The 25,676-nt window shown below is 42.1% G+C and overlaps 1 protein-coding gene across 2 annotated transcripts in view; it reads right to left on the bottom strand.

Moving 5' to 3' along the window:
• RAB8B (RAB8B, member RAS oncogene family) overlaps positions 1-25,104 on the bottom strand; it is a 44,374-nt gene extending 19,270 nt beyond the window's left edge. Inside the window, exon 1 of one of the 2 annotated variants that reach the window (XM_044980227.1) lies at positions 24,838-25,104. In XM_044980227.1, coding sequence (XP_044836162.1) covers positions 24,838-24,961 — 124 coding nt within the window. In that variant the 5' untranslated portion in view covers positions 24,962-25,104. Of the gene's footprint in view, positions 1-3,104; positions 3,157-24,837 lie in introns of those variants that run through there. The other variant, XM_044980228.1, reaches the window with a different exon arrangement.
• Between the last annotated feature and the right edge of the window lie 572 nt (positions 25,105-25,676).

The raw sequence follows: 25,676 nt of genomic DNA, 5'->3' as shown, positions 1-25,676 counted from the left end.
TTTGATACTGTATGAACTTTTACTGATAAGTGTTTTAACTTAATGTAATGACTCTAGTTATAGTCAACTCCAGATTTTTTTTTTAAGTTATTCATGATTCATTAACAAGTTTCAAAGTTAGTGAAGTTCATGAACTTCACTTTTATGTCAATTTAGTGGGGCACTCCTGTTACTGATTTTCATGTCCTTATAAGTTACACCCAAGACTACTATAACTGAAATTAGAAAAGATATACATTTTCACTTAACATTTGATGGCACTGTGTCCCCTGCACCCTGTTAGTTTCTATAATCAGAGTCTCTTGTTTATTGGAGAGATGTGTGTTTACAGCAACAGAGGAGAGGAAAAAAAAACCCACCATGTTAAAACTATGAATGGATTTTAAAAAAATTCAAAAAGTTTCTACATTTGGAAACATTCTGAATGCCATTGCAAAGCCCTTCACAGATGCTGGAATTTAAATTTAAATGTTTTAGTAAAACTGAACACACAAATGCAATATCCACTTCTCTTCTAAAAAAAGAATATTATGGACTATAGCAATTTAAGTCAGAGGGTTTTAAGAGTTCCTTATTCATCATCTCTAGGCCTGAAGTTTTAATGCTAATTATAACAATGGTCATGCAAAGAAAAAAAAAAAGGTTCTGAAACTAGTGTGGTTTAAAATCATTAGTTCACAATGCACAAGAAACAAAACACCACACCAACAAGAACTGAGTTTAAGATGTTTCAAATAAAGCCCCAGAAGGGGCAGGTTTCCTGAGGAATGGCATATGTTACCCGTGCAAACCAAGCACACTGTGTGCCCTAATCCACTCTGGTGAACACTGGATATTCTCTTATGGTTAGTATTTTCCCCATGTACTATGAAAAGCTTTATACAACCATAATCTGACCTACTCTAAAACTCAGGATTTCTTGGCACAGAACAGCTCCACAGAATCCAAAAAAAAAAAAAAAGACCATGTTAAATGTATCTGCACAAAAGTGAAAAATGTTAATCTAAAAACAAGGAACAACAGGTAGTGAGAAAAACCATGAGCCTCACAATTACAATGAAAAGTGAAAAAAAAAATCAAATAAGTGACTGCAGCATTCTGAGAGGCTAAAGTGAACTAGACACTGACATTTCCTTTGTTCTTCACTACAGTAACAGGAAGTGGTGAGCTGCACCCATTTAGTGTCGATCTAGTGACATGTGCTACCACTTCCTGCTGTATACACTGCATAGCTAAGCATGTGCAGCACTTTGGTTACTGAAGTCAGGTGATGGCGTAACATAGCTGAGGCTCTAACAACATTTCATAGCTGACATACCAACACTTAAAAAAAAACAAACCACATTTTCATTTCAGTAACAGCAGATTTACAGACACACACACACACTTCCATCCACTGGAAATAAAAAAAACCTCTTTGGAAGATTCCCTACACTTTTTTAAACTGTAACCAGAGATAAACAAAGCAATGCTGCAACTGAAAGGGGGCACATAACAGCTTCAGCTCTAAAATACAATATGTAATGTTACACAGCCTTAAAGAAAAACATGTTTGGTATACACATGCCACTGCTCTGCTGGGTGATCTTGGGCAAGTCTTCACCTCCAGGCCTGTTATTCTCCTTCTGTCAAATAGGGTTAATGATCTTTGGAAAGTGCTTTGAGATTGGCAGATGAAGAACTCCATCAGAGCTAGGCATATCAACTTTTCCTGTAGAACAGGGTATTTATTGCAGGAATAATAAGCTCCCTACCACACAGGCCAGCCAAAACTTAACTAGAAGAAAATCCAACACCTCTGGACAAGCCTTTCAGATTTGGAGCAGAGAAGAGTGAGGATTGATATTACTTTGGGATTCCATGCCATCATATTTATCCCAAGTAAGGGATTAGAAAAGTAGATATCTTGATCCACTGAGCCCAAGTTCAGCCCAAGTTTCAGGCAATGTGGTAACATCCCTTTCCTTCCTTTGGGGGAATTATACAAGATTTGGGGGCCTGGTTGACTTTGATAGCATCAAGCTGAATCACAGATATATTTCCACAACCAAACAAGGGGGTACAATTCTTTTTCCTTTGCAGTTTATCTTTAAAGAAGTTGTGTAACGCTTTCAACGGGGGTAAGGCAGTGAAACAAAAACAGCCAGCCTCAATCCAACTCTTTCTATTCAATAAGTTAATTGGAGTGGAGAAGGCTTTGTATTAATTTGTCATTACTATTACATGAAAGATAACTCTGAAGTGCTAGTCAAATCCCATGACTGGGAGAATGTAACCCCTTAAATGACAAAGGCCGAACTCTTGTTTCCACTTGATACTGCAGACACACTCCAAGTACAGTAGACCAGGTCTACACTATAAACTTACTAGTATAGTAATGTCATTTGGGGTATGATTTTTATAGCAACTAAAGCCCTAATGAAGGTGCAGTTATTACCCCAGCATAAAAGTGCTTGTGCCAGTATAGCTTATTTCACTCAGGGAATCAGTTTAAGCTGCAGCTACACTAGCAAGGTTTGCTAGTACAGACGGCAAACCTTTTCTAGGTTAGCACCTGCCTTAGATCTGCACGCAGCAAGAGGAACTGCAGGAGCCCAGTCCTCAAATAATCAAAAAGAAAAATCAGAAGAAGTTCACACACCCCCTCCAGAAAAGTCACAGGGGAGCAACATGCAACATTTGAGGTTTTACATTTTTGTGGATCAAAGCTAACGATCTAGTAGCTCATGCTAATATTTCATATAGTTCACCATTAGCATCACAGCAGCTGGAGCATATCCTGTGAAAACGCCACATCAGTTTTCAGTCTGCTCTTTACTCAAGCTGATTTAATCCTTAGTTTCCTATTTCAACAAATCTACAGAGTATTCACATTTAGTAATCACGCATTTACTATTTGGTGCAGTCTTTATAGGAAGTCAGTATTGTCAGGAAATGGAACCTTCAATGATGCAGGGAAACTGCACCCATCTGTCATGGTGTATGCTGACCTACACGCTACATAGTGTAAACAGTCACAATGCTTCCCATTTCTAGCAGTGGGATACATGCCCAAGAAACTCCTAGCACCTAATGTGTTAGATATTTAAAGAGCCAATACTTACTTCTTGGCAAGTTGGTGTAGCAGAAACAAGTGTCCATGTAACTGCCAACCATCTGCATGGAAGCAGTGAGGAACCAGTTTTTGATTTACTGATTAAATATTCAAGGCTCAACTACTGCACAGTGCTTGCTCAGAATCCTAGTATATAGCAAAATTGTAAATGGCAGAATATGACACAGCTATTTAGAGCGGTAACTATTTCCAAGCTGCCTGGTCAGAAAGGACTATGAAAGCATCCTTCGTTTAAGAGAAATAAAAGCCTTCAACAGTGACAACCAACAGCATATCTGAACTACAGCATACGTGAGGATGGCATTTTATTTGTTTTTGGGTGAGGACCTCAACTGCATAAACACACACAGCCACTGTAGTGGAAAGGGAAGGGAAGTTAGGTTAAATATCTATCAAGTCCTGTTATTAGCTGTTCGCCATGAACTGCTAGTGCCTCTGGGTACAGCTTTTACAGGATGCTCCTGTGAACTCCAGCTGCAGCAACAGCAGTTCCAGTCAAGTAGCTAGTGTAACTCAATATACTGCTGTTACATAATAGGTGTATCATGGAACATTTAGGATGGCCATCATGGCTAGACTAGAAACTCAGTTAAGAACTTCCCTTTGGGATTTCCACAGATTAACAATGTGTAGGTTTAGTGCTGAATTAACATCCCATGCACAGCTAATATTAGAAGTTGGTTATGGACTTCATATCATTGCTTCTCCAAGTAAAATCCATTAGATCGTCACGCATGAGATGTACATATAAATGCAACCCCAGCCTTTTAAATAGGCAGTTTGACAATTCTATTAGGATTCTTGTTATACATTCTCAGACCATTCTCTCCTTATTTTTCTGAAAATGTCAATTGACAGACTATAGACCAGAAAAACTAAGAGGACTTTTCAGTGGGAGTTTCCCCAGTATGAAGGGCAGCAATGCTCTACTGCCTATTACCAGAGAATATGGGCCGCAATAAATGGGAAATTACAAGAGGGGAACCGAGTCTCAAAATAGAAAGCTGCCTTCCCCTTTAAGGGATGTGACAGCACTATGATCCAAGTCCACACAGCAGCCTCCAAGTTAACACTGTTTCACCCCTCAGGGGTCTCTGGTCTTTGTATAGCCTTGCCCTCAAGTGTGTGTTTTGTGTTTTTAGGACAGGGTTGAGAAGGCAGAGGAAGACAAGGCTTGCCGTCTCCTGTTAATAAATAGGACAAGCAGTCACTTTTGGGCCACCCAGAGGAACACAACAGGAGGAGAAACTGCAGTAACAGCAAACAAGGGATACCTACACCAGCAAGTTTGTAAGACTTACTGAAACAGGAAATCAGAACCATTAACAAGAGGAGAAATATCCACTGCTGTTTGACTGGAAGGCAGCAAGCCTTGAGTGATTTTTTTAAAAAGCTGTACAAGCTCCTGAACACACAAGATTTCCTTACCACTTAGATCAGGGGTCTCAAACTCAATTTACCTTAGGGCCAGTGCCAGTCCTCAAATCCTCCCAGAGAGCCAATGTCATTCATGCCACCCAGAACCCGTTCCCTCCAAAAAAAACTCCATCCCCCACCTGCCTAAGGCTCTGGGCCAGAGTTTGGGTGGGGAAGGAGGTCTGGGGTAGAGGATTGGGGTGCAGGCTCTGGGAGGGAGTTTGGGTGCAGGAGTGAGAGGTTGGGCTCTGGGAGGGAGTTTGGGGGCTGGGGGTGTGTGGGGGAAGGGGGTATGTGGGGAGGGAGTGTGGGCTCTGGAAGGGGGTTGGGGGTGCGACCCTTACCTGGGGCTCCAAGGCAGGGCAGGCCAGGTGGCCTCCACGCACTTCTGCCCCCAGGCACCGCCCCAGCAACGTCCCATTGGCCGCAGGGGCGCTCGGGACAGAGGCAGCACATGGAGGCACAGCCCTGCCCTGTCCCTGGGCTGCACGGAGGGGCTGGCAGCCACTGGAGTGAGCAAGCACATGCCGCTCAGCTCCACTGCACTGCTGGGGCTCCTGAGGGGGAGTGCCTGGGGGCAGCAGGTGGGGCCAACGGAGAGACCTGGCCCCAAAACTGCTGGAGCCCCGCGGACCACATTGAGGAGGCTCACGGGCCACTGGGATTTGAGACTTAGATCCTGACTTGCCAGAGTCCCATCTTAAGGCTTCAGACAGAATTTGGGCTCTAGTGAGTTGCATTTCCATTCAAAATTGGAAGTTTTCACTTAATTTTAAGTTTAGAGTATTTGCACTTTAAGTCAGCATATTTTTACTGGGGGGAGGGGAGGGAGATGGGGGGGGGGAACATGGTGCAACTAGCATAGCTTTCTTGTGTTCCTTTGGCTCTTGTAAGCAGCCAGAGTGAAATTTACAAAAAAGTCTTGGAGCTTTTCAGGAGAGCAAGATTATTAGCTTGTTGTATGGGCCTGCTCAGAACCAGAGCACAGTACGAGAAAAGGTACATGCACAAACACAGCACCCTGAAGGGTTCTACCCCCAGCTTTTGTATGGCATCAAGTTACAGCTGAAGAACTCTACCACTTGTAGTACAATACTGGCAATGTAAAATTAAACAACTTTTAAAGGTAGATCTAAGCTTTGGGCCTACTTTAAGGAGAAGCAAAAAGCTACCCAGCCTAACCTATTTAGGTTTTATTTCTTTATTTAAAAAAGGTCACCCACTACTTTAGCATGTGAACACCATAAATCTACCAATCTAGACCTCTAAGGAAATTAGCTGGGAAGAGGGCTACCAGGGCTGGCTCCAGGGGTTTTGCCGCCCCAAGCAGCCAAAAAAAAAAAAAAGCCACAATCACGATCTACAGCAATTCAGCGGGAGGTCCTTCGCTTCGAGTGGGAGTGAGGGACCCTCTGCCGAATTGCCGCCAAATACCTGAAAGTGCCACCCCGCTCCGGAGTTGCCGCCCCAAGCACCTGCTTGATAAGCTGGTGTCTGGAGCCGGCCCTGGGGCTACTGAGGGTCTATCAACCTACTACAGTGGCAGTGATAGAAATGAGGTTGTGGATTTTGTCTAAGTCAGCTGTTCAAAGATAATCAAGTATGTTCTCTTCCCACTCTTCACTTTTAAGATCACAATAGATTGGAGACAGAATATTGTTGTAGAATTCTTGATGAAAAAAATACTTCGAGGACATATGCTCATTACAGGTTCTGCCTTTTCGTGACAGCAAGCAATTGTTAGATGTGCACATAAATCAGTGCTATTCAGCAGTAATACTAATGATAGTTTAGATTCTTCTGAAAGTCAAAGTATGTTCACAATACAGTTAATATTTTTTGCTGATTCTTAAGTGGGCAGGTTTGAATTCTGCAAGATTATAGCACACTCCAACATATTACTAGGTTTCAGAGTAGCAGCCGTGTTAGTCTGTATCCGCAAAAAGAACAGGAGTACTTGTGGCACCTTAAAGACTAACAAATTTATTTTAGCATGAGCTTTCGTGAGCTGCAGCTCACTTCTTCGGATGCATAGAATGGAACACACAGACAGGGGATATTTATACATACAGAGAACATGAAAAGGTGGAAGTATGCATACCAACAGGCAGAGTCTAATCAATTGAGATGAGCTATCGTCAGCAGGAGGAAAAAAAACTTTTTGAAGTGATAATTAAGATGGCCCATAGAAGTGTGAGAACTTAACATAGGGAAATAGATTCAATTGGTGTAATGACCCAACCATTCCCAGTCTTTGTTTAGGCCACAGTTAATAGTATCTAGTTTGCATATTAATTCAAGTTCAGCAGTAAAGGTAAAAAATCCATTACAATCTACATATCACACAGACTATGCTGACAGATTGTGCCACACACTCTCAAAGAAACTGCGAAACCACCTGATCAACATCCTATACAGCAAACAGGGGAAGATTAAGACTGAACTCTCTAAACTAGATATTCTGATGAAAAACCAACCTTCTACACAAACTTCCTCATGGACAAACTTTACAAAAACTAGACAAGCCATTTACAACAAAAACTTTGCTTCTCTACAAAAGAAAAAGGACACTAAACTGTCTAAACTGCTACATGGCACAAGGAGCCACAACAGTAGCTCCCTTAACCCACCCAACAATATTGTTAATCTTTCCAGCTATTCTCTTAGCCCAGCAGAAGAATCTGTCCTATCTCGGGGACTCTCCTTTTGTCCTTCCAGATCCACGAATATGATACAGTTTTGCGGTGACCTAGAATCCTACTTTCGCCGTCTCCGACTCAAAGAATACTTCCAACACACCTCTGAACTACATACTAACCCACAGAATCCTTCCTACCAACGCTATAATAAAAAGGATTCTACATGGACTCCTCCTGAGGGTCGAAACAACAGACTAGACTTCTACATAGATTGCTTCCGTCACCGTGCACGGGCTGAAATTGTGGAAAAGCAACATCACTTGCCCCATAACCTAAGCCGTGCTGAACACAATGCCATCAACAGCCTCAAGAACAACTCTGACATCATAATCAAACAGGCTGACAAAGGAGGTGCTGTCGTCATCATGAATAGGTCGGAATATGAACAAGAGGCTGCTAGGCAGCTCTCTAACTCCACATTCTACAAGCCATTACCCTCTGATCCCACTGATGATTACCAAAAGAAACTACACCATCTGCTCAACAAACTCCCTGAGAAAGCACAGGAACAGAGCTATACAGACACATGCCTGGAACCCCGACCAGGTGTATTCTATTTGCTACCCAAGATCCATAAACCTGGAAATCCTGGACGCCCCATCATCTCAAGCATTGGTACTTTAACAGCAGGATTGTCTGGCTATGTGGACTCTCTCCTCAGGCCCTATGCTACCAGCACTCCCAGCTATCTTCGAGACACCACTGACTTCCTGAGGAAACTACAATCCATCAGTGATCTTCCAGAAAACACCATTCTGGCCACTATGGATGTGGAGGCCCTCTACACTAACATTCCACACAAAGATGGACTACAAGCCATCAGGAACAGTATCCCCGATAATATCACGGCTAACCTGGTGGCTGAACTTTGTGATTTTGTCCTCACCCACAACTATTTCACATTTGGGGACAATATATATCTTCAAGTCAGTGGCACTGCTATGGGTACCCGCATGGCCCCTCAGTATGCCAACATCTTCATGGCTGACTTAGAACAACGCTTCCTTAACTCTCGTTCCCTAACGCCCCTACTCTACCTGCGCTACATTGATGACATCTTCATCATCTGGACTCATGGAAAAGAAGCCCTCGAGGAATTCCACTGTGATTTTAACAATTTCCATCCCACCATCAACCTCAGCCTAGACCAATCCACACAAGCGGTCCACTTCCTAGACACTACTGTGCTAATAAACGATGGTCACATAAATACCACCCTATACCGGAAACCCACTGACCGCTATACTTACTTACATGCCTCCAGCTTCCATCCCGGACACACCACACGATCCATTGTCTACAGCCAAGCTCTAAGATACAACCGTATTTGCTCCAATCCCTCAGACAGAGATAAACACCTACAAGATCTCTATCAAGCATTCTTAAACCTACAATACCCACCTGCTGAAGTGAAAAAACAGATTGACAGAGCCAGAAGAGTACCCAGAAGCCACCTACTACAGGACAGGCCTAAAAAAGAAAATAACAGAACACCACTAGCCATCACCTACAGCCCCCAACTAAAACCTCTCCAGCGCATCATCAAAGATTTACAACCTATCCTTAAAGATGATCCCTCACTCTCACAGATCTTGCGAGACAGGCCAGTCCTCGCTTATAGACAGCCTCCCAACCTGAAGCAAATACTCTCCAGCAACCGCACACCATACAACATAAACACTAACCCAGGAACCTATCCTTGCAACAAAGCCCGATGCCAGCTCTGTCCACATATCCATTCAAGTGACACCATCATAGGACCTAATCACATCGGACACGCCATCAGGGGCTCGTACACCTGCACATCTACCAACGTGATATATGCCATCATGTGCCAGCAATGCCCCTCTGCCATGTACATTGGCCAAACCGGACAGTCTCTACGCAAAAGAATAAATGGACACAAATCTGACATCAGGAATCATAACATTCAAAAACCAGTGGGAGAACACTTCAACCTCTCTAACCACTCAGTGACAGACTTGAAGGTGGCAATTGTGCAACAAAAAAACTTCAAAAACAGACTCCAAAGAGAAACTGCTGAACTTGAATTAATATGCAAACTAGATACTATTAACTGTGGCCTAAACAAAGACTGAGAATGGTTGGGTCATTACACCAATTGAATCTATTTCCCTATGTTAAGTTCTCCTCACACCTTCTATAGGCCATCTTAATTATCACTTCAAAAAGTTTTTTTTCCTCCTGCTGACGATAGCTCATCTCAATTGATTAGACTCTGCCTGTTGGTATGCATACTTCCACCTTTTCATGTTCTCTGTATGTATAAATATCCCGTCTGTGTGTTCCATTCTATGCATCCGAAGAAGTGAGCTGCAGCCCATGAAAGCTCATGCTAAAATAAATTTGTTAGTCTTTAAGGTGCCACAAGTACTCCTGTTCTTTCAACATATTACTAAAGCATGAATCTCAGAACAAACTGCTGCCAGTGACATTTGCTTTTAATTATACTTTGAAGAGTTGCAAGTAAGCAACGCTAAACCCTAAGCAGATTCTAATTTACATGCCTTGCTCAGTGCAGGAGTACTAATCATGTGCAGATGTATCTGCATGATTATACACACACGAGTCTTTTGGGAGACAGTTGAAAAGTTCTAATACCTTCCAATCAGATTCCAAGCACGGAACTGAGGAGCGGACGGGCCGGCTGGGGTATATATGCGCCGCCATGGCGGCGCCACTCCAGGGGGCGCCAGCCGGCCCGCCGGAGTTGCTAGGCTAAAAATGTTCCGAAGAGCCGTGCACGCGCGGCGCGCACACCTACAATGGAATGGATAGGAGCAATCACTCGAAGAAGAAGTTCTAATACCTTCCAATCAGATTCCAAGCACCAGACAGCCAGTTGTGTTGCTCTCTGGACAACAAGATATTCAAGAATGCATTACTTGCTACATGCACTCCTCACACCATTTCTAAAGAGCTGAGGATGTCTGCTTCATTTCCTTAAAGGGAAATCTGTAAGGAAAGAGTACATGCCTGCTCCAATTTAGACTCTCTGAAGCAGATATATATTACCCTAGTTTTGATACATTCTCAGAAGCATCAACTAAGTTGTATTAAAAGGAAAGTTTTAGGGAACATCTTACTCTGCCTCATTATCGGACACAAGATATACTGGGCCTATAAAATAAAATAAAGTCTCCTCACAAAAATTGCATTTATATTAGATCCTAACAGGGCTTTGAGTAATGAAATGGCATGTAAGAAAGTTACAGCATGGGAGGCATGGTCAGAGTATAACAGTGAGGGTGGAGTGCACTTGCAACATCTTAGCGTCATACAGTGCTGAATGCAGAAGAACAAAGTCTAATCCTTTTGAACTTTAACATTTGGGTTTACTCCCAAACATCTGCAAGACATTTGAGACACAAATGCAACCAGTTATTCAGCCTTTTGAAAGTTAGGGACCCATGTTTTTGGTGGTTTTTTCCCCTTGTATTTTGTTTTAAAAGAATAGTTGTTACTTCTATACTCTGGAGGACTCAGTAAAATGCTCTTTAAAATGACAATCAGCACTAGTCAGCCAAGAGCAACTTTAGGCACTCCCTCCCCTTCATCTCACTTTGAGCTTGGGCAGCAAGAAAATCAGGACAAAAAAAACTCTGGGTTCCCACATGATGGTGGATGGAGCAGCTACCACCTAGCCAACACAAGAGAGGCCTGATGAAGCTGATATTTCAAGAGCCCTGATCATGGCCATGGTTCAGTGCCTTGAACCCCTCAGTGGACTAGTTTTTCCATGAGGGCAGCCTACCTCCCATTCAGCCACATTTATCTCACCTTGCAAGATACTATAAAACTTTCCACTTCATGGAGAAAAAGGTTAAAGGTGGAGTAGGGGGAAGACATAAAATAGATATAGTTAAGGCCAATTCAGATAAGATGACAAAGAATGCAGGTATGTGTATGTAGAATATGAAAAGATTCCCTACTCTGAAGCACTTGAGACTCATTAACCAGATCAGACCAATGCTTACAATGGAGTAAAGCTAGCCGTAGCTTCCTCTAGCACCTGTCTCCTTGGCTAAGAGAAGCTATCCTACTATGGTTTGAAAAAGGAAAAAATCTATCTTCAGTGAAGGGAAGTGACATACTTTCTGTGTTAAGTCTATAACCATCAGCACAGAACTAGGATTTTCCCCTAAGGTATACTTGGAAACTGTTAGTCTTTTACATGTCAGTGACCTACAGCATAAACTGGTCAGAATACCATGATCTCAAATCTAGTGTTCAGTGGACTGTCTCATGGCTCAGCTTCTTATTTACATCAGTGATCCTGTCAGGACCACTACCAAAAGGAATGCATGTACCAAGTGTTCTACTATGAGGAACAGGAGAGGCCCATCCAGAAGCAAATTCAGTTACCAAGCAAGGAGCATAGCCAGGGAAACCTCTCCAAAAAGGTCTTTTGGCAGAAAGCAGAGCTCACACACCATACCTTGGAGTGACCTTTGCACTAAATAATTTGAGACACTGAAAGCAAGCTGAGTCCAGCTTTCAAATTGCAAGCCACAATATCAGTAGGAACTTTCATTTGGTTGTAACTTTGCTCGACATGAGTCAAAGTTCACTGTCCCCCTTCAGCAACACTTTTTAAAACATGTTTTAGGGTAAGGGTGGTTTAACAAACATGTACAGAATAGAAGTTTCATATGAAAAACAGGATTTCTGGCCTCTGAACAACTCCCCATAGTGTCTGCAACTGAGGTACCGCAACATTATGCTAGTGCATTATAAAAGGAAAAGCAGCTAATCTGTTTTCGCTGTCTATTTTCATGAGCAAAACAGAGTAATCAAACAGCAACTGGAGAAGTCATCTCAGCCTGAAATTTTTATGTTGTAATAATTTACGAAAGCATTAGCAACAAATAAGTGATTGCTTGTTTTGGGTGTATTGTTTTTAGCTCAATACCCTTTAAGATGGCATCACTAACTTAAACATTAAGAGAAGTAGTCCCTACAAAATGCGACATGCAATTTTCATAAAACATTCCAAAGTCAACCAGCTTGCTTCAAACAGTTAATGTATTGTTCAAATATAATCATGCATGCAAGTGACCTCTCAATAAAATGTATGAAGATTCCACTCTGAGAAAAGCCCATTGCGTAAACAGGATGGCATGCAGCACATGAAATTTTAGGTCTTGAACACAGGACACTGGCCTTGAAGTTTAATTCTGTAGAAAATTACTTTTGCGTCAGAGAAACTTTAAAGCTTTCTGAATCAAGGATTTAACCACATCCTTTAGTGGGCATGACAAGAACTGGCCTCTTGCATCAGAATGGCATATATTGGACCCCAAGTCACCAGTTAATTTGACTACACCCTCTAGCCAGCTGAAGTCAGGATCACTGCAGAGATACCAGCCTTTGTTTTACATTTTTTAGGCAAGTACTCAAGTAGAATTGCTCCGAAGCACCTTTTGGTAACAGAACTGCTTGCAAGTCCAGTCCACTCTTCCTATTCCCTGTCTGCTTCCTCCCTCAGCAGTAAAGTGACACATTTGAAAAGCACAGGCTAAAAGTCATTTTGAAAAGCTGTTTTCTTTGCCTATGGTTTCAGTGGTAGTCATGTTAGTCTGTATCAGCAAAAAAAACCAGGAGTCCTTGTTAATTGATTTATCTCAGACTGATTTAACACTTGGTAAAGCAACCCACATCCTTTCATGTATTTATACCTGCTCCTGTATCTTTTACTTCATACATCTGATGAAGTGGGTTCTAGCCCATGAAAGCTTATGCCCAAATACATGTTAGTCTCTAAGGTGCCACAAGGACGCCTCGTTTTCTTTGCCTATGTTACCCACACGGTTTCTGATTATTACAATCAGAAATTAATTCTTCAACATTTATATTTTTTACTCAGTTGGGAGGATGAAGACAGCATAATGTTTCAGTTTTATCTAGTTAATTTCACTTCTGGATCTCATATTCTCCTACCAAGTTGCAGAGTTTGCAAACTCTGCAGGGGAATGTTTAGAGACTATTTCCATGGGAACTTTAGTTTCACAGTAACAATCCTGCCTATGTCTGGTTCTGAGCTGTTAGGTTTTTGTTTTAGTTTTAAATAAAAGTTACTGAAGCAGGTAGATGAGGGCAATATAAAGAGAAGAACCATCCAAACCACCTATTGGCTTAGCTGAGGTTATAAAGTATGTCAAACTGAGGGTATGAAAATCTTATTATTCTATATCCCACATTTGTAAAGGTCAAGCTCTTGTCTAAGAAATATACGAAAATATATACAGTCATAAGAAAACATATTGATAGATTCCTGACAAGGACTTTTTACGAGGATTTTTAATAAGGCTCAAATAAAATTAGGACCTCAGAAGACAAAATGCTACCTGAAAAGAGGCCAAAGGTTCATCACATATTGTAATTAAACTTGTTATAGTAAAGTGATCCTGGAACACCACAGGTGGCACAACAAAATGGTTAAATTGGTTAGACAGCCCCCCCAACCTGAAGCAAATACTCACCAGCAACTATACACCACACAACAAAAACACTAAACCAGGAAACAATCCCTGCAACCAACCCTCTGCCAACTCTGTCTGCATATCTATTCAAGGGACACCATCATAGGCCCTAACTACATCAGCCACACCACCAAAGGCTCGTTCACTTGCACATCTACCAATGGGATATATGCCATCATGTGCCAGCAATGCCCCTCTGCCATGTACACTGGCCAAACCAGACAGTCTCTACACCAGGAGTCAATCTTTCAGAAGTGCTGTGCCAAGTCTTCATTTATTCACTCTAATTTAAGGTTTCACGTACCAGTAATACATTTTAACATTTTTAGACTGTCTCTTTCTATAAGTCTATAATATATAACTAAACTATTGTTGTATGTAAAGTAAATAAGGTTTTTTAAACGTTTAAGAAGCTTCATTTAAAATTAAATTAAAATGCAGAGCCCCCTGGACCGGTGGCCAGGACCCTGGCAATGAGAGTGCCATTGAAAAAAAATCAGCTCACGTGCCGTGTTTGGCACACATGCCATAGGTTGCCTACCCCTGCTCTACACAAAAGAATAAATGGACACAAATCAGACATCAGGAATTATAACATTAAAAAACCAGTAGGAGAACACTTCAATCTCTCTGGACACTCAACAACACACTTAAAAGTGGCAAGTCTTCAACAAAAGAACTTCAGAAAGACTCCAACGAGAAACTGCAGAACTGGAATTAATTTGCAAACTGGACACCATCAAATTAGGCCTGAATAAAGACTGGGAGTGGATGGGTCACTACAAAAACAAATTTCCCTCTGCTGATACTCACACCTTCTTGTGAACTGTTTGAAATGGGATACCTTGATTACACTGGCCTCATTAGCACTACAAAAGTGATTTTTCCTCCCTTGGTATTCACCCCTTCTTGTCAACTGCTGAGAATAAGCCACTTCCACCTCAATTGAATTGGCTCATTAGCACTGATCCCCCACTTGGTAAGGCAACTCCCATCTGATGAAGTGGGTTTTAGCCCACAAAAGCTTATTCCCAAAGGATAAAAGACATCCACAACTTGGAGCCAGCTAATATGTGAACTATCAGAGGGGTAGCCATGTTAGTCTGAATCTGTAAAAGCAGCAAAGAGTCCTGTGGCACCTTACAGACTAACAGACGTATTGGAGCATAAGCTTTTGTGGGTGAATACCCACTTCGTCATATGCATGTAGTGGAAATTTCCAGAGGCAGGTATATATATGCAAACAAGAACCAGACTAGAGATAACGAGGTTAGTTCAATCAGGGAGGATGAGGCCCTCTTCTAGCAGTTGAGGTGTGAACACCAAGGGAGGAGAAACTGCTTTTGTAGTTGGATAGCCATTCACAGTCTTTGTTTAATCCTGATCTGATGGTGTCAAATTTGCAGATGAACTGAAGCTCAGCAAAAAAAACAGGAGTACTTGTGGCACCTTAAAGACTAACAAATTTATTTTAGCATGAGCTTTCGTGAGCTAAAGCTCACTTCTTCGGATGCTCAGCAGTTTCCCTTTGAAGTCTGGTCCTTTGAAGTTTTTTTGCTGCAGGATGGCTACCTTTAAATCTGCTATTGTGTGTCCAGGGAGATTGAAGTTTTCTCCTACAGGTTTTTGTATATTGCCATTCCTAATATCAGATTTGTGTCCATTTATACTAATATGTGAAGATGTTCAGAGGAAACCTCATCCCTTTTATGTTTCAGTATCACACTGAACAAGCTATTTCTCTGGTTTATCTTCACAAAATGTGAATTAAAGTTCTACTGATGATCAAAGTTTACCTGACAACTGTAACCCAAAGAAAGCCTGCAAGTCAGGGTGAAAGATACCCATGTCACCAAATCTCTTGAAGTTTAAAGGAATAAGCCTGTTTGAAAATGTATTACAATTAAATACAGTACTTAATTAGCTCCAACAGCCTTTTAAAGGAGTAGCTCCATTTTTCACTGCATCTCCAAGAGCTGAACATGTCACTGGAAACCTTAACTGAGCCCTATGATCATCAGAGTGTCCTACTAGGGTATACAGATAAACCATTCATGTAAAAAAGCAAAGCCATACAACCTAGTTGTTGGGAATCACATCAGGATTGACCTTGGAGACTATAGGTGAAATCCTGCTTTATTGAAGTCAATGGAAGTTAAATTATGGAGCCAGGGTTTCACCACTTATTTTTTGTAGCCTTCAGCTAATCAGTGTGAGAATTGTACAGCCTTCCAACCCCTTTTGGCAGGAAGATGACGTTTTCTAATCCCTACCACCAATGGAAACATTAGTTCTTGCGAGAGGTTTGTGCGAGGCATATCTGCTACTTTACCACTCCCTCATGGCCTCCATTTTTGGTTACTAACCCCAATGAACATCAAATCCTGCATCTTTACCTCGCTCAGATCTTGCCAAAGCCACAACAGAGTGAAACTGACTTCACTCTTATCAATTACACAGTTTCCAACAGCAATGGATTCCCAATAACACTTGTTAAGAACATAAGAATGGTCATACTGAGTCAGAGCAATAGTCCATCTAGCCTAGTTTCCCATCTTCTGAGAACAGTGGCCAATGCCAGATGCTTCAGAGGGAAAGAGATCCCTCCATCCCGTCATTCAGTCCCAGCTTTTAGCAGTCAGAGATTTAGGAACACCCAAAGCATGGGATTGCATCCCTGACCCTCTTGGCTAATAGCCAATCTAATTATTTCTTAACCCAGTAATACTTTTTAGCCTTCACAACATCCTCTGGCAATGAGTTCCACACGTTGACTCTGCATTGTGAGGAGGAGTATTTTCTAATGTTTGTTTTAAGCTTGCCGCCTACTAATTTCATTGGGTGACCTCTGGTTGCTGTGTTATGTGGATGGGTAAAAAACTCTTCCTTATTCACTTTCTCCACAACATTCATGATTTTATAGACATCTCTTTTCTAAGATTAAAAAGACTGGGACTATTTATCTCTCCCCTCCATACCCCTAATCATTTCTGATACCATTCTCTATACTTTTTCCAATTCTGATATACCTTTTTTGAGATGGGATGACCAGAACTGCATGCATAATGCATGTATGATATTTTCTATCTATCCTTTCCTAACGGTTCCTAACATTGTTAGCATTTTGCCTGCTGATACACACTGAGCAACTAATACCAGTCATTTTATACTCTGCTGTTTCAACTTGGGAGAAACGAAGGAGTGATCTTTACAACTGTGAGGGTTTTTTTGTTATTGTTTTTTAAATTGAGATCTGATTGTATAGAATTTGACAGCTGTTCATGAAAGCTTCCTACAGGCCATTATGCAACAGGGTTATCTGTTGTTAGAAAGCTCTAGGGAAAAATACACACACACACACACCCCAGGACCACAAAGTCCCTTACTACATTCTCCAAGGACAAGAAAGAACTCCTTCCAATGTGAGGATCTGGGTTTTTTGATTTTGAGTTCAAAGTCAAGAAGCTAAAATGAAGGAGGCTCAACTCTATATTCACACACAAGCTTTACACTTATGTAACTTCTTAAAAATAATGGCGTTACTCCCAATTTACCCCAAGTGAGAACTCATCTAACACTGAAACATTTTGAAGATAAAAGTTAAGTGACAGTTCATCCATGGAGGCTTCAACGGGAGATTTTACATGTTTACATAAATATTAATTTGTACTGCAATCTCAAAGATTAAAATCAAGCAATACCTCACTTTAAACACAGAATGTGTTCTTCACTATGTGAATCATAGTATGAACTTCAGCCAACTTTTAAGAAAGAAAGCCAGGTCAAGACAAATACCACCACTAAAAAGACAGCTTAAAGTGACAAACTGCAGAACTGTTATTTTCAACTGTTATTAAAACAGGAACAAGACTTAAGGAGCCTAGATAATAGTAATCACTTTTTTAATGCTTTACAATACTTTCCTGATAGCATATGCTAACAACCTACAAGTTTCACATTTGTTCCTAAATTCATTAAGTGTTAATCTATTCTTAAACAAAAACTGTTTATTCAGAGCAGGCTACCAGCACTACTTCAATCTGCCCCTCTGTTGGTCAAATAATCAGGCAACACATAACCAAGACAGCTCCATCTGCCAGTTAAAAATGGGGATAAAACAGTTAGACATCTGTCATGTTATTTGAGGGTAACACGCAAAGACCAAGCGGCAATATTATTTTTAATACAAACCAAGCAATTTCACTCAACATTGATTTGCTCTTATTGTAGAGCATAGAAAGGGAAAGTAGTGTCATTTTAATAATAAAAAAGGATTGCAACCTAAGATGTCCCCTGTACTGATTAATGTACAATGTGGAACATTCAAAGCTCAAGTGAAATACTCTATGAACCTCAATATGTTTATTCACCTATAATGTACACGGAAGACTGTTTCTCTTGACGAAGAGAAGTCTCCTAAACAACACAATGTCATCTTTCCTGCTGACTCAGGCCTCACATTTGTCTCTGAAGCATCATTCTGAATCTTCCTCTTGCCACATATTTGCCTGTTACTACCCCAGTAATAAGAACAGGAGTACTTGTGGCACCTTAAAGACTAACAAATTTATTGAAGCATGAGCTTTCGTGAAGAAGTGAGCTGTAGCTCACGAAAGCTCATGCTTCAATAAATTTGTTAGTCTTTAAGGTGCCACAAGTACTCCTGTTCTTTTTGCGGATACAGACTAACACGGCTGCTACTCTGAAACCTACCCCAGTAATGTTGTTTGTTTCTCACAAGCAAGCCTTCACCTCCTCACACTTTGACCAGTCTTCAAGTCCTACTCCTCAGGACTCCTGCACACATAGCTTACTAATGCAAAAACAGCACCACCTTGTCACCCCCTCCAGACAGTTTCAGTGTCTCCTTCATTTCAAAAACCCTAATTTTAAAGAGAAGCTACAAGTTCTTGCCACCAACTCACTCCTGAATATTATTTCCCTGTTCTTCCATCACTGTCTCTTTCCACCATCTCACCAGCAATGTCTAACTTTCCATCTAAAGCTCCTGGCCATCAAGAATAGCCCAACTGAAATTTTCCTCTTCATTAAAGCTTCAGCACTTCCTCTTTTTGGCCTATGACAATTCACTCTCTCTTTACATAACTCTGCCTCACTAACTTGTACTAGAATATTCAGTCTGGTATAATTTAACAATAAAATGTGTTGAAATAGTTTCTATTAAAGGCTATTACAGGGGCTGAAGTTTCATTCTAGGAAGAAGTGGATAGTTTTGTATACTTTGAATTAAACTAATTTGACAAGCTAAAGTCAGCATACATGTGCTTAATTTTTTCTGGATGGCCCTGTTTTTAAAGCATGAAGCCCAAGAAAAAAAGTGAGGCAATTGGTTCTAACCATCAGATACTGTACACTCTGGATGATTTTTTGCCACATGTTGATATCTTGGATAAAAAGTAAAAAACTTTATTTTGCAATCAGTAATCACTATTAAACAAGAGAAAGATGACCTACTATTCTCGTGGAAATCCAGTTATACAAAAGAGTGAAAGGAACCCAGAGAAATCTAAAGAATAAGCTTTCTAACTCTAAATAAAATGGATCCCGTTCTGCTGGCCAGCACTACTCAAACAGCAAGCTAGAGAATTTCAGACTATTAGACTGTCATTCAATACTGTGCACAAGTAAATTATGTAACAGGACTGTATGCACTTTAGGGCCCAGACTCTAGAATCAGTAATTGGACCAGCAAACTACATATTCTATATTTTGGATAAATTATCTTTTTATCAGCTTTAACAGGAATTTAAGTTTCTATATTGACTTGTTGGGCTGAGCAAACTGGCTCAATTTATTTGACTGAGTTTTACTTCCCTTTTAGTTCTGTATGAAAGCAAGAGTTTCCACTCAAGGAAGTAGTAGTGACAAGTCCATGTTAGCAATGAGTTTCCCCTGCAGGAAAAAGTTTTTAAGATGTGAAGAGTGGAGCCCTACTAATGATTAGAGTAACTGAGGAAAAGGGACCTCTTTCTAAGAGGTAGAAAGACAAAAAGGTAGCTAAGTAAAGAGACAGCATGAACACAATTGTAGTCAGGGAGAGAAAAAAAGGGGGGGAGCCAAGAAATATGGGGCACAAGTTGCAAGCATCCAGGCAAACACCTGTATTCAGCATGAGGTATATTCCCCTCCTCCCACCCCATCACCAGTGTGGGCAGGAGAAAGAGAGAGAGGAATCCATAAAACCAAGGGTTGGGCACATCAACAGAGCACCTTCAGTCTTGAAAGGCCCATACAAAGACAGCAAGGACACAAGCATATAACTTCAGTGGTGATTCAATTCTACAATTGGTAGAAATGAAATTGACGGATTACCACATTCCCCACCTTCTTCTCAGCTACTTTAAAAAAAAAAATCGGACCGAATAACTTCCAATGCGGTGGTGACTGAAATTGCTAAGTCGTGATTAGGAAACAGTAGGAGCAACCAGAGAAATGTCTTGCAACAGCACTAGGAAGGCCTAAGCTGCTATGACACAGAGAAGGCAGAATTCCATAGCTAGGAATGGATCTGAGGCTGAAAAGAAAAATTTAAAAAGAGTAACACAATGCAGTCAAAACCAAAAATCCACACACAAAACACCTCACCAAACCCTCTTCTGCCCACCCCTGCACAAATGGGGACTAGCATAAGGGTAATTCATACAGTAAAAAGACAAGATGTGTCAGATCTAAAAAATTAAGTCAGCTCCAGCTCAGTCCTTGAACAGAGACTAAGTAAGGGTATGTCTACACTCAAAGCAGGAGGGGTGTGTGTGTGTGATTCCCAGCTTGCAGGCTTGCACTCAGGGCAGATAGCAGCTACATTCTGATAAGAACTAGCTCAAGTATGTCTCCTTGAGCTGGGACTGACACCCCCAGCTCAAAGTGTAGACATATCCCATTTCTACTAAGGGTGCCACCAAGTAGTATTAGATGGTGCTCCAAATTATGGTAGATTCCATGCACAACATGGATGCTAGGACACCATGTTGTTGGAGATACCATCTTCTGGAGGTCATGTGAAGCCAGTATTCTGACAGCTTCAATTCCTGTAGCTACATTTTACCCAACTTACTCCCATTTACATACAGCATTGTATTGTTCCACCCTTGAAATAGCTGCATTTTAATCATGGGAGAAATAATTCAATTTATTATACACTGCACTCAAGAGCCTTCAGGATGGCCAGCACTACATGTATGATGTGTTATTTAGCATTGTAGAACTGATTAAGTTAAATCAGACAGCAAGCTTTTAAGAAGATACCATCCATTTAAGTAGAAGTCTGGACATTGTTCTCAACCAGTGGTGGGCAACCTACAACCCATCATGGTAAGCTGCTGGCAGGCCACCAGACCGTATGTTTACATTTGCACAGTCGCCCACAGCTCTCAATGGCCATGGCTCGCCATTCCTGGCCAATGAGAGCTGAGGGAAGCGGTGGTCAGGCCCACACTGCTTCCTCGCAGCTCCCATTGGCTGGGAATGGCGAACTGCGGCCATTGGGAGCTGCAGGCAGCTGTGCAAACAAACAGTCTGGTAGCCTGCCAGCGGCTTACCCTGACGGGCTGCATGCAGCCTGCAGGTTGCCCACCACTGTTCTAAACAAACAAACAAGCAAAAACCACACGGCATACACTCAGGTGTTAGAACACTGACCTACAATTGAGATTAGAGAAAGACTGCACAAAATGAAGCATTCTGCTTGGGCATTTGTCAGCACTTTGCATAGTCAGTTTCCCCTAGAGTAACTCAGTTTCCCTCTGTGAGGTCTTCCATAAACCAACAGGGGAGGAAACAATTACAAAAAATAGGAAAATGAGATTGTAAAAGCCCAATCAACTGGGTAGTCGAGGCAGATCTTAAAACTACCCGTAACTTTGTCAAATTGATGAGACTTAAAGTTAGTATCCTTTTAAAACACAAAATAAAAAACAGGGAGGGAAAGAACACATTAAGCTGAGGTAGGCAAGATAGAGAAAAGTAGTGTCATATATACAAAGTATCTTTAAAATCCAAAGCAGACCAATGAAATTGCACTTAAGCTTTAAGGAACTAAGCAGAAGGCCATGAAGTATAACCAGGAAAGGTTGTGAGAGAATTCTGAATGCAGTTCAATTTACTTTATCCAGTTCTTTCTGTAACTATAAACACAAAAATATGTTCAGTGTCTAACCTGTGCATGGGTTTTTCGGAGGTGAGTATGCTGCTTGTTAATAACATTTCTATGACCAAACCTTCTTATTCAACTGAATACACAATGAAAAAAACCTTCAGAAAAGCCATCCGACGAAGTGGGTATTCACCCAGAGAAGCTCATGCTCCAATATGTCTGTTAGTCTATAAGGTGCCACAGGACTCTTTGCTCCTTTTACTAATCAAACTGTTATTGGTCAACAGAATTGCTTAGATTACATTCTGAAGATGGCTGCAGAAGAAACGAGGAATTTTTTACCTTCCTCACAAAGAATTTAAAAAATATATAACCTTTGTGCTTTGTTTTAACCTCCCTCCCCTAAAAAAAAAAAAAAAAGTCTAGTCTTCTCTGGAGATTTCTTGGGACTCTGATGTTGATTATCTGCTCTCAGTCCTTAACTGAAGGGGAGAGTGTTAATCTTTAAAAGAGACATCTTTTCTCCCAAACGGTAGTTAATTAATCCTAACTAAAAAATATCTTTCAGGCTACCTCCTATCTTAGTCAGAATTCACTTCCTCCATAGCCAGCATCTCATAACACCAGCAGTACATCAAGTCTCCAGGATAACAGAACATGAATCATTAGAGTAGAAAACATTTCAGGTTGTCTTTATTCACAAAACACAAGGAGTACAAACTTTGTTTCTCCACTCCAGATCACCTTTATTTATGTCTCCAGTAAATAAAAAGTTTTAATCTTTCAGATGAGCATGGATTTCATCTTGCCAAGCACTAGCAATGTGCATAAAGATTTAATCTTCAGTTGTAAAGATATTATGCATATCTTTGCTTTCATCATGCAAGTAGTATCAGACTACTTATATTAATAAAGTTAAGCATGAATTTAAGTGTTTGGAGGATTGGGACATAAGCCTAATATTTCAGTAACACCATATTTACATCTAATACAGTAAAGGTCTTATAAAAATTCTCTTTGTTCAATTTAAAACTGACAGTCAATGTGAAAATGTTTAACATAAGAGTCTGTTGTATTAGATAAGTCATGCATAGCTCAGTAGTTTTTAAGGACACTACTGTTGAAAAAGTATCTGCTTTTATTAAAAAAAAGAAAAAACTTCTCAAGGCAGTATCTTCATTACATAAAAAACAGTAACTTTAATCACAAGAAACGCCACTCCAAATCTCAGGAACTCAATATACACATTCATATGTACTCTACTTTTATGGAACTAAAGTCTAAGACAATTATTAATATTACCCATAACTAATAAAATCAACTCACCTTCAACTATGACTACTAATTGCTAACATTGTTTACTCCCTGTAATCAAGCAGGTTTTGGGGTTTGTTTGTTTTTTAATACAACTTGAGCAATACCCAGTTTAAGCAGTTTGAGTTTTCTTCCATTTCCTGATAACTTGCATATGCACATCACAAAGAATTTAGCAAGCAACAGGGAAACAGTTATGAGAACAGCTCCTGAACAGCCTAGAAAAGGCCTCCCCCAAATCCATTAGTGTCATGTTCTGGATTTTGTTTTCAGTTCAGTCTTCGGTCAATATTTTAAAGAGCATTTCTACAACATCATAACCCATTAAAGTGATTTCCATTACTGGGAGACCAAGACGGTCCAGGGAGTTTGTACAACTGTCAACAGTTGGTCATTTCTCAAGTCACATGAAAACATTTTACATTCAAAACTGGATGATCACATTGAAGAAAGAGTTAGGACTGTAAGTGTCAGAGAAACTGTTTTTTTTTGGGGGGGGGGGGGGAGAAGGTGTAGATATTTGTTTTCCTGCAAGACTGAACTAGGATAGTTTATATTTATCCATTATGGTCTCCACTCCATTTAGAGAGCCCAGAATTTGTCCTCAGAATTTAACTCCTTAGGGGTATGGGGAGTTTTTGTTCATTGTGCTAGGTGCTACACAAACACAGGAGCCCTAGTCATTGATCAGGACTCCTAAGTCTTATTTTCCTGATTTAACAACGAAGCAAGCAAAGTTCAATGTTTTGAGCAGACTGCCAGTCACTGCTACAAGGTTTGGGCTGAGAGCTCAGCAAAGGGCACCTCCCTAATGACTTGTCAAGTTGCTAAACAAGGGGGAAATGCACATAGCGATCTCGAAGCCGCAGCCGGAGATGAGCAAGGCAGCCCACGGTAATGCACTTCGCCAGAGATAATGCGAACCGCAGCCTAGAGCCAGCTCCGAGGAGGCGGCCGAGAAGGGGCTGAGCAGCTGAGCCAAAAAACGGGGACTAGGGAAGGGGGGGAAGTTTCACTCCCTCTTGCCTCCCGCCGACAGGCAGAGCCCCCGGCGGCCACAGCCAGGCGAGCTTGCGGGATGCCGTGGAGAGGGGACGGCCCGACCAGAAGGCTCCACGGCGCCAGAGGAAGTGCCCCTGGCTGGCATATCTCCCCCGACCCCCCTGAGGGCAGAAGGACCCGGCTTCCCCCGCACTTGACTGGCTCCGAGCGAGGCGGAGACCCACCTCACGGGCACTCGCTCGCTCCATGACAGCGAGCCCGACGGCCGGGCCAGCACGAACCCGCCTGTCCCCGCGGGGAACCAGCGCCAAGAGGGAAACCCCGGGCCGCTTCCCCTCCCACTCGACTCTCTCTGCCCAGCCCCCACAGCGGTAACGGGGGCAGGCGGCATTCGGGCAGCCAACCGCCCTCCCTTGCCGCTCCGGTTCCCCCGCCACTCCGCGAAGCCCCTCACCAGGAGGAAGAGGACAACGGTGAGGGGTGGCAGCCCCATCCCCGCTCTCCGCGTTCGGGCTCCTCTCACCAGCCCAGCCCCTCACGACGGGTGATCGGGGGGTGCCTAGGCAGCCCGTGTCCCTTTCCCCGCCCGGCCCGGCTCCGCTCCGCTCGGGAAGTGATCGGGGGGGGGGGGGGTCCGGGGCAGCCCGCGGCTCCGTTTCCCGCCCAGCCCCTCACCGATAGTGGAGATGAAGGTGGTGTTGAAGGCGTCCTCGCTGAAGCGGAACAGCAGGCAGGTCTTGCCCACGCCCGAGTCGCCGATCAACAGCAGCTTGAAGAGATAGTCGTAGGTCTTCGCCATCTTCGCTCAGCCAAGGCTCTGGTTTACCGGGAGCTGGGGAGGGGGAAACTCCACCACCACTCCCCGCCCACAACACTGACGCGCCAAAGCCGGCATCCAATCACCCCCGGCAACGCCCCGAGACTCATCACTACGCGCCGGAAGTGCGCACGGGGCTGATGGGCTATGTAGTCTCCCGAGCAAAGGCCGCCCAGACTCATTTCCGGAACAGGGAGCAGTGGCTCTTAATGCTGGAGCGGGAGGCTGCCTGGGAAGGGCCGTGTAGTGTGAAAACTCGCTCACTTTACGGGGAGGAGGAGGACAGGCACTGCTTCAACGAGGCGCCTTGCGGCCAGAGGTGCTGGGGCAAGGCCCCGGTGATGTAAGGAGCCTGGATGTGCTGAGCTGAGTGGCTCTGGGGCAGGGAACGAGCCCTGCAATTTAATATCGCCTAACTCATTAACTGAATTAGTTCTAATGAATGTTACCTAGTTGCCAGACGACCTTGCCTAAACATCAGCTTGAAATACCTTTCAGAAGTGGTGTGCCGAGTCCTCATTTATTCACTCTAATTTAAGGTTTCATGTGCCAGTAATACATTTTAATGTTATTAGAAGGTCTCTTTCTATGTCTATAATATATAATTAAACTATTGTATGTAAAGTAAATAAGATTTTTAAAATGTTTAAGAAGCTTCATTTAAAATTAAATTAAAATGCAGAGTCCCCTGGACCGG

This window comes from Mauremys mutica, chromosome 11, assembly GCF_020497125.1.
Source record: "Mauremys mutica isolate MM-2020 ecotype Southern chromosome 11, ASM2049712v1, whole genome shotgun sequence".
Classification (NCBI taxonomy): Eukaryota; Metazoa; Chordata; order Testudines; family Geoemydidae; genus Mauremys; species Mauremys mutica.
Note: the sequence above shows the minus strand (reverse complement) of the source record. Positions and strands in the feature narration are given on the sequence as shown.